The sequence below is a fragment of the Phocoena phocoena genome, chromosome 10 (assembly GCF_963924675.1).
Source record: "Phocoena phocoena chromosome 10, mPhoPho1.1, whole genome shotgun sequence".
NCBI lineage: Eukaryota > Metazoa > Chordata > Mammalia > Artiodactyla > Phocoenidae > Phocoena > Phocoena phocoena.
Genome location: NC_089228.1, coordinates 16,550,482 through 16,561,061, shown reverse-complemented (window position 1 = coordinate 16,561,061; position 10,580 = coordinate 16,550,482). Strand labels below are relative to the sequence as shown.

The 10,580-nt window shown below is 35.1% G+C and overlaps 1 protein-coding gene across 1 annotated transcript in view; it reads right to left on the bottom strand.

Moving 5' to 3' along the window:
* Positions 1–6,152: 6,152 nt before the first annotated feature.
* CNTN3 (contactin 3) overlaps positions 6,153–10,580 on the bottom strand; it is a 207,538-nt gene continuing 203,110 nt past the window's right edge. Inside the window, exons 19-21 of the mRNA XM_065885516.1 lie at positions 10,309–10,421; positions 9,513–9,681; positions 6,153–6,253 (exon numbers count right to left, since the gene is read on the bottom strand). Coding sequence (XP_065741588.1) covers positions 6,153–6,253; positions 9,513–9,681; positions 10,309–10,421 — 383 coding nt within the window. The remainder of the gene's footprint in view (positions 6,254–9,512; positions 9,682–10,308; positions 10,422–10,580) is intronic.

The window sequence follows — 10,580 nt, the reverse complement described above, 5'->3', positions numbered from 1 at the left end:
ACTGCTGCTGGAATACAAAATCCTTTGACCATCTGCAAACCAAAAATTGACTTGAGGTTTTTTTTCCTAGTCATTGGGAATGTAGAGCAATGTTTTTGCATAGACCTTTTAATCATGAATGTCATCAGGAGAATAGATTTTTGTTTCTGTTTTGAAAATGACTCTGAACATTTATTTACATTGCAGTTTCTGTGGCTGAAAAGACTTAAGTAAACTTTACAAGTATTATCCTTTTAAGATCATTTTAATTTTAGTTGAGCGCAGAGGGCTTTTATAACAAACGTGGAGAAATTTTGGAGGGCTGTGATTTTTCCAGTATTAAACATGCATGCGTTAATCTTCCAGTTTATTTTCTCATTGTGTATGTATATATAGCTTTTCTCTGCAGCACGATTTCTCTTTTGATAATGCCCTTTAGGGTACAACTAGTTATCAGTAACCGGATGTATCTTAATCATTATGGCCGCTTCTGTTTTTCATTAACAAAGGTTATACGTATGTTAGCATATAGTTTCTTTGCACCCACTATTGATGCCTGAATCATTTATCACAGGAGAGTGTGTGCTGATGAGATTCTAAGTTTTTACATTTTTAAGTGTGTTTTTAAATTTTTTTGAGTGAGGGAAGGAAAAGCTGTATGCATTTCATTGCTGACTGCAGCTTTCTTTCAGATTACGTTCATTGGTCTGTTTGTATACAATATGAAGAATGATCTGGAGTAACTGTGCTGTATTTGTTTATGTTTATAAATATGTGTATTTATGTTTATTTAACATATTATGTTCATTCTTTAATTAAATAAAAAGGAAAACCATAATGTTCCCTTGTAAAAACAAAACAAAAAAACCCCAATAATAATATTATTATTAACTTTAATTAGACTTTCTGATTGAGTACCCATTAGCCAAAGTATGATAAAAAGCTTTCTATGGTTAGATCATGTCCTCTTACCATGACAATCCTCCAAGGCGGGTCCTTCCTTCCATTGGTGTCTTTTTAGAGATAAGCATTGCGTCTTAGAAAGTTTAACCTGCTTGTCCAAGATCACACAGTTATTTAGGGACATGGCTAGGATTCCAACCCAGATCTATGACTGGGAACAAATGCTCTTAACCACTATGCTATACTGTTTCATCCCAATTTGGTCAACTTTCCCAACATAGATGATCTACTGCTTGTCATTATTTCAAACACATTTTAAAATACCTCTTAGTCTCCTAATCATCATAATATCTTCAGGGGTCGCACAGGAGGAAAAATTAAGCAAGCAAAATCGGTGAGGGTTAAGACAAAATGGCGATTAATCCCCTGATTTCACTCGACAGTTACGTACTGAACAGATAAATATGAGCTACACACAGTGCGTGTACTTACTGTGCCACAGTTTACGATCCCAATGAGCATTTCCATATGTGATCTTGAAATTTAGTCTTGGAAGGGCAGCCATTCTTGCCTGGATGCTTTTGGAAAGGCCAATACGCCAATCACACTGGATGGACCCTTCACTTCCTCATTAGCCAGTCTCGATAGACATTTTACATTAGCATTGTCATTTATATTAGACTGTCCCATTTTACTGTCCGATGGTAAAATAATTCAATTTGCTGTTCTTATCATTTGTGTCTGTTTTTTTCTGAGTTTTCCCAGGTAACATCCAATTGCGCAGGATGTAACTCTTTCTCTTCCCCACAGTATTAATGACCAAGGCAGAATCATCAGGCTATGAGATAATTTCAGCAGGCAGAATAAGAGTAAAGAATAAGAATGAATGCTGACAAATAACAGAAGCACCCTCGCTTACAACTTAAATTCTGTATCAGGGCATTTATTCCGCATGCAAGTTCAAGAGGTAATTATCACCTACATGTAAAGCAAGACATGTTAAATTAGAGCACAGGGTTCAAATAAAAATCACAGCAGAAACACCTAACCATTTCAATGAACCATAGTCCTCTCTGTTTACATATTTTCTTTCAAAAGAATGGTACAACTTACTAATTGCTAAATTTGTAATAGCCGCTGTGGTGACTTTACCTCCAATATTTACTGAAGTGATTCCAAATGATAATGAGTATCGGCACAATTTTCATTTTTAAAAAGGGTAAAATACTTCAGAAAAAAATGAACCCAATGAAGATTAATTTTAAATTTAAAAAAAGATGGAGTTATAAGAACATGAAACGACAGGGGTGATTTTAATTGAAAAATAAGAACTTGTAACATTCTAATTATTTTTCTTTATTTAATTGAATTATACTGTTAGGTTTTCATTGTAAATGGTAATATTAATGAAAATTAAAAATAACAAAAAAAATTAAAAAAAAAGAAAATCAACAAACCATCTTCAATTTTTAAAAAAAAATGTGTGGAGAAAATTAAACATAAAACCTAAAAATTATTTTTAAAAAACAGATATTTTTATAATTTTTACTTAAAGAATACTTACGCTTGGTCAATTTTAGCTTGGATAGCCTTCCATGTAAGAATTAGAGAATATCAAAATTTATGATAGACAAAAGAAGTCTTTCCAGGTGTTCAGTTCTCCAATTTGAATTATGATCAATAATAGAGGGCAGAACAAATTATACTACAAATTGACATTAGAGATGCTTATTCAGAATCTCTAAATCTAATGGATCTGATTTTGAAAGGGATTAAAAACCTCTTCATGCCTCAGACTCAGGGGTTACAGCCAGATTACCTGGGTTAGACTCCCGTTTTACTGTGCCCTTGCTAGAATGACCTAGTACAATGTCCTTAATCTTCCTGACCCTCAGTTTCCTCATCTGTAGAATGGGTTTGATAATAGTACCTAACTAAGAAGACTGTTGTAAAGATGAATTTAGCAAAGGTACAGTGCTTAACTCAGAGCCTGGCACATGGAGGGTGAAGATATGTTGTTTAATAGGATCAGTATTACATTACTATGAAAAATTAATCTGATACTAGCATTACTTTACCCTCTCTTCTAGGAACTCCTGGAATCATATACCTTTCTTCTCAGTAGAATGAGATCAAAGGAGAGCTCTAAATGTATACAACAAAGCCACCTTCGAACAATGTCTTCTGTCTTCCAGTGTCATATAGTTACCTACTGATGGGAAGAAGAATGCTAAGAGCATGGTTCTAAGCACTCACACATCATCTTGTTTCCTAACTCCCAGCCCTCTAAATGGGTAGCACTAATAACCTCCATTTTCATAAAAGAGGAAATTTCAGTGCAGAGGAGTTTAGTAGTCACTGAAGATCTGACAACTCTATGAGGATAATACCACCATAGTCCTATTCTGCCGACAGGGAAATGGAGGCGTAGCGAAGTTATAGAACTAGTACAAGATCACAGGGCCACTAACTGGTGAGGATGCAATTCAGATCAAGGCAGTATGACTCACTGCTGACCTGATTGTGCCATATCAAACAGCCCTGGCTTGGGGGAGAGGACATCAGGGCTGGTTCTGGTGTTATAATCTGTTTCTCCATATTCCCCAGCTCTTTGCCCTTTATTAGGGTACCCTAATGCACCTAGTACAACTAGACTTAAATTTACAGCCACCCCCCCACACATGAACACACACACACGAACAAACTCACACACAAACACACACACACGAACACACACACACACACCTTCATACCGTGGTACCACCCCTACACATACTTTTCTCACTTAATTCTCCTACTTCTAAATATATCTTTGAATTTTCATTTAAGAAAATGATTATTATTTTAGCTCTAATTTTCCTTACATCAACAATAACTTTTAACACTCTTTACTAATTGAAAACTAATCTTTTTCTAGTATACATTTTCAAGCATTTAGAATATATTATACCGCAAGGATTGTTTAGAAGCAAGTCTCTAACACTGATACCAAGGAGAAAGTCAATGAAAGAGCTGATAAGTTGATATTAATCTTAAGAGGGTATTTGTCAGAAAAGTGGGAGTAGCCACATTAACTTCAGAAGAAGTCAGAAGAAACTAGATACCATAATTCTATGAAGTGAATTTTCTGCTTCTCTCTCCTCTCGTCTCCCCAGAGCTGAAATCCCTTTAATAGAGAGGGTGTTGTCTCAAACTGCTGATTTTACTCAGTCATTAGGGTATAAAAAAAAACAAAGATTAAAAGATGGAAAGACTAAAAGTAGGCTGAAGAATATAAGAAATGATAGCATCAGCATAACTATTATGGTGCCCACTTATTTCCCCCTTAAAATGTTCTTTTTGACCATACCACAATTCAACATGCATGGGAATTTGATTTTTATAAATTTTATTAGAATAATAAAAAATAATACATACAGATAACCATAGGATACACACACAGGAATTTAAAGGTAAATTTTATACTTTTCAATATGAAACAAAGTACATATCTCATGGAGATATATTTATAGAAACACCATGAAACAATAGAGTAATTGCCTTGAAGATGAAAAGTATAGGAACATATTATAGGAATTACCGAATAATAAAAAGGTACAACTCCATTACATGTAGCATAAAATACAGGTATTGGAGAAAGTGTTTCTCCACTTTTTGACCTGAAATAACAATGGTCATATGAAATCTACTCGTCATTCAGAATTTTTCTAGATATATACAGTATATACAGACCTTGAAGAGAAAAGTTATAAATATTTTTCTTCTTTGTGTATAATGACTTTATCTTAAATGTGATCTCTAAATGTAAAGTAACACTATGGTAATATCAGAATTTTGCTAATATGTATTCTCTTGTGATACCTGTTGGTTTCAAATTCAGATATCTTTGCAAAGAACAAGTTCCTGTAAAATGTGGAATGGACAGGAAAGAGGTAAAAAATTGATTTTGCAATGTGTAACACTCAATCTGCTGATTTTCATATATTTTTTACATACTGCTATGAAGTCATGTCTTCGACAATCCTTTGAACACCATGTATTGAGAGACTGAGTCATACATATCTAAGTCAGCAGCATGGCCATGGTTCTATTACAAATTTAGCTCAGGAACTAAAAAGCCTGCCAGACTCACTCTCATAAATGGTTGGATTTCAATAAAAACCATCTCCACCATCCAAAAAAGAGAGGGTCCCTTGATGGAATCAGAGATTGGAAATGAAGGATCACGTACATTTTGTTTAATATCTGGATTAAGATTCAGGTTGTTCCTAATTTTCTCCACCATGTTTTAATAAAACCTGAAAGCTTTTTCTTAGGTGTGAAGGAAACAATCCCTTTTTACTTTATTTCACTTTTTAAACCTTTTGAGAGAGGGTAAAATGTGATCATTTCAGTTTTCTCATATCATGGAATGAAAAGGAAAGCATTACCTAGAATGGAGTGCAAACTTTAAAAATGTGGCTGGTCCTCAGGACTTCAATATGATTAAATAAATTCATACTAATATATTATACAGGCCTAGTGCATTAGGGCTAACAAAGCACTTTCACATTTCCTTCTTTATCTTTTAGCAAGTAATTCATGGGGGAGAGGCAGATAAGATGGGTATTATTATCTCCACATTTTAAGGGTGAGTGCTTGAGAAGTAGAGAGAGCAGTGATTTGTAAAGAATCTCACAACCACGCAGCAGTATACCCGGACGAAACAGCACTCTTCCAAAGTCTACCGTAGCATCTCCAACAACATGCTTTTGAATTACATGCACCCTCTGCCCAACAGGGTAATTTTTAAAATGTATCTTTCACCCTTGAGTATTTCAAATGAGCATTTCCAAATAACACTAATTATGTCTTCCAAACAGTGCTGTTACAATGGGAGCAAAGCATCTGGAGTAAATGAGTTTTTCTACGTTAAAAAAAAAACAAAACCAAACCCACAAAAGTATGTGTCTGCGTGTGGGTGTGTATACATGGAAGCATGTGAGCCTTTATCCACAGGCAGTGCTTAAAATCATAAGAATGTCTCTATCAAAAATCGGATGTATGTAATATGTAAATTCCTTTGGTGTATCAAGTAAATATTAAGGCATTTCAGATTCCCCTAAAAGGATTTACTGGGTTTGTTTTTTTATTATATTCATATTTTACCTATGTAGAAAGTTAAAAATACAGAGTTGGAAAAAAACATGCATAATCACTGCATTTCATGAAAGCAATTTTTTTGTAACCAATGAACCTTCCGATAAATAATAATAAAAAAAAAGTGACTATCACCACAGGGTGTTTACAATAAAGAACAGTACTGTAGAGATATAACTTGACACAGGGTGGGCATTGGAGATGGCGGATGTACAACCTCTTGCATCCGTATCTGTCAAAGAGGATAAAGAGCTCATTAATAAGGACTGTATCAATTTAAGTAACTAACTTAACCACCACAAGTTAACATTAGCCTTCACGTTATTTAACAATGTAGTATAGATTATTTGCCAAGAGTATCTATAAACACTCTTATATACTTAAGTTTTCTTAAGGGATTCTGGGCTTTGTTCATCTAGTATTATTTAACTTTAATTGAAAGTGGAAAAACAACTTCATCATTTTGAAAACAATTATACTCCATTAAAGACATTTTTGAGATAATTCAATGGTTTAATTATAGAAAGCTTCATTGGAGAAGGGTTAGGAAATACGTTTGTTTCTCTTCTGTACATTTTTAGATAAGTTATTATGTATAATATAGAATATCATCTTAAAAAAGCAATCAATAAAAGCTCCATTTTCCTATAGTTGGCCTTTGTCTGCACCAATCTATACAAACTCAACAAGAAGGCAGATGTCAGAGGGAAAGGCTACTCTTGACTCAGCAACCCTCAAATGCTAAAATCTGTCTGTTCCTGCAAAAGCACAGAACCTACTCCTTTTAACAGTTCCACTTTGGCCATATTGTAATTTTACCTCTGAACCTTGAGCTATCTTAGGAACGAGATAGCAGGTCTTAATTAAAAACCTAAATAATAATAATAAGCTTAAATTAATTCCTGGTTTTGCTCTATTGAAGCACATACAGTTTTAAAAATGTCTGTAGTCATAGATCAGTGGAACAGGATAGAAAGCCCAGAGATAAACCCACGCACATATGGACACCTTATCTTTGATAAAGGAGGCAGGAATGTACAGTGGAGAAAGGACAGCCTCTTCAATAAATGGTGCTGGGAAAACTGGACAGGTACATGTAAAAGTATGAGATTAGATCACTCCCTAACACCATACACAAAAATAAGCTCAAAATGGATTAAAGACCTAAATGTAAGGCCAGAAACTATCAAACTCTTAGAAGAAAACATAGGAAGAACACTCTATGACATAAATCACAGCAAGATCCTTTCTGACCCACCTCCTAGAGTAATGGAAATAAAAACAAAAATAAACAAATGGGACCTAATGAAACTTCAAAGCTTTTGCACAGCAAAGGAAACCATAACCAAGACCAAAAGACAACCCTCAGAATGGGAGAAAACATTTGCAAATGAAGCAACTGACAAAGGATTAATCTCCAAAATTTACAAGCAGCTCATGCAGCTCAATAACAAAAAAACAAACAACCCCATCCAAAAATGGGCAGAAGACCTAAATAGACATTTCTCCAAAGAAGATATACAGAATGCCAACAAACACATGAAAGAATGCTCAACATCATTAATCATTAGAGAAATGCAAATCAAAACTACAATGAGATATCATCTCACACCAGTCAGAATGGCCATCATCAAAAAATCTAGAAACAATAAATGCTGGAGAGGGTGTGGAGAAAAGGGGACATTCTTGCACTGCTGGTGGGAATGTGAATTGGTTCAGCCACTGTGGAGAACAGTATGGAGGTTCCTTAAAAAACTACAAATAGAATTACCATATGACCCAGCAATCCCACTACTTGGCATATACCCTGAGAAAACCAAAATTCAAAGAGAGTCATGTACCAAAATGTTCATTGCAGCTCTATTTACAATAGCCAGGACATGGAAACAACCTAAGCGCCCATCATCGGATGAATGGATAAAGAAGATGTGGCACATATACACAATGGAATATTACTCAGCCTTAAAAAGAAATGAAATTGAGCTATTTGTAATGAGATGGATAGACCTAGAATCTGTCATACAGAGTGAAGTAAGTCAGAAAGAAAAAGACAAATACCGTATGCTAACACATATATATGGAATTTAAGGGAAAAAAATGTCATGAAGAACCTAGGGGTAAGATAGGAATAAAGACGCAGACCTACTGGAGAACGGACTTAAGGATATGGGGAGGGGGAAGGGTGAGTTTTGACAGGGCGAGAGAGAGTCATGGACATATACACACTAACAAACGTAGTAAGGTAGATAGCTGGGGGGAAGCAGCCGCAAGGCACAGGGATATTAGCTCGGTGCTTTGTGACAGCCTGGAAGGGTGGGATGGGGAGAGTGGGAGGGAGGGAGACGCAAGAGGGAAGACATATGGGAACATATGTATATGTATAGCTGATTCACTTTGTTGTAAAGCAGAAACTAACACACCATTGTAAAGCAATTATACCCCAATAAAGATGTTTAAAAAAAAAAAAAAAAAGTCTGTAGTCCTAAATGGTTTTTACATATTTTTATGTTGCAGAACTCAGTTCTGAGATAAATATTTCCCATTTTCTCCATTTAGTTACTTGTTTGTTTTGGTCTAAGTATTGCAGTCTTTATGATTTCATGAAGAGATAAAATTCCTCCAAGTTTCCACATCTCCCTTTCTCTTTACTTGCTAATGATGTCCCTCATTTTGTTTTCCAAGATTACAAATAAGGGTTTTAATCTTGAATGCCCAAGATTATAGATTAGGTCAACCTCAATGAAAAGAAACAGGGAGCAAAGTAATTTAGGTTACTAAGAACCGTAGAATAGCATGGCTTACTTAAATTGAGGCCACAAAATTCCACCCTTGAGATTTAAAAGATAAAGTTTCTTCTAACACGGTCACTGGTAAAATACGTATGAAAAGTCTGTTTCCCTGAACTCTAAAAGTACAATTTCTATAATACAATAGGCTTCATTTGGATTTTGAAAAGAAAAGCAAGTATGAAACTCCACTGAAATCAGAAACTAAGAATTTTTTTTAAAAAGTGTCTTTTGGTTTGGCCAAATGGGTTCTGACCTTAATTTAACAATGCTAAATTTTCTACTTGGTAAAGAACTGATAAGATTCATCTATAATTTCTCAGAGGCAAACAAGTGGAATATTAAAGATCTTAAAAACACTTTGTGGGTTCAACGTTGCCCTTGAGAAATGCTTAAGGAATTCTGTTTTATGACAATCCAAAGGCAAATTTATGCATAGCTCAGAATGAGAAAAAAATTAAATTAATAAAATTTGCTAAATATTTCTCAATGTTTTTTCTGTTATTCTGTTCTTATCATTCTTATTTTGCACCACTTGTGAGGAATTCCTCCTGCCCTCATCTCTCATATTCCAAGACCTTCTCAGCATTCAGATGAAAGAAGTGGTAGGAGAACAAAGAGTGGAGAGGGAGGCACCGATTGACTCTCTTGGGGGCTCATAACTGATGCTGGGAAATAAGGAGATGTTGACGTCGACCAACTTACTGGTTATTCTTGGAATCCTGATCTGTTCGCTACTGGTCCCATCCCCGCCATCCGTTGTGGCCTTAACTTCAATAATGTAGTCCTCTTTAATGGGCAGCAGAAGTTCAGCTGAAGTTTTGTTTGTGTTTAGCACTTGCATATTATTTTGACTGCTAGTCCTATAGAAAACCTAAAATGCATGAACAAACACATTGATATTTTATAGTGCCCTCTTTTATTTTTTTCATAAACGTATTACTCTGATGTTACTTCATTTATATTGCTTGTTTTCCTTACCCACTAAAATACAGGCTGCATTCATAGCTCTGTCACCTTAGACTAGGGATCAGCGCGTGGTAGAATCATCAGGTGCTCAAAATGAAGGAGGTGGGGAAGAAAAAACTTCTTCTATGAAAAGTTCAGCTGCTTGGGTATTTGTGAGGATGGAGAGATGGGGGCAAGGTCCTACTGTATAGATCTTGAACAGGAGACCAAAGAATCAGAGCCAATGCTATTAGTTGTTTTTTTTAAGTAGTATATGGGTGAGCATCAGAAATAGGAAACTAACATAACGAACAACTTACCAACATTTGGTCTAAAATTCCCACGTGAGCAGAATTATGTCACTTAAATTTATATTTAAGAAATCAGATGTTTTGGAAAAATACCCTTTTCATAAACAGCTTGACATCTGTATGTCAGAAGTAGTTTATAAAGATCACACCATCAACATTTAGAAAAACTGTTCAAATCTAGCTTCCTTTGAAAAGTACTGCCAGAAGTAGGAAAAGAAAGCATTGCAAATGATACAACTTACTTTGTACCCTGTTACTTCTGATTCATTCTCCATGGCTTTCACTTGCTCCCAATTAAGTAACACTTTCGTGTCTGTAGCATTCCAAACAACATTTCCCGGTGGCTGACTGGGAGCTTGAAATGCAAAATGAGAAATTAAAATAGATTTGAGCATGGAGTGATATTTTACATAGAACAGATAAATGACATTCATAGGAGGCAGCCAAAGGAGAGCAGAATCTCTTTGGTAACACATAGTGTATAAGAAGAATCAGGGAAAATAACAGAGTAGCT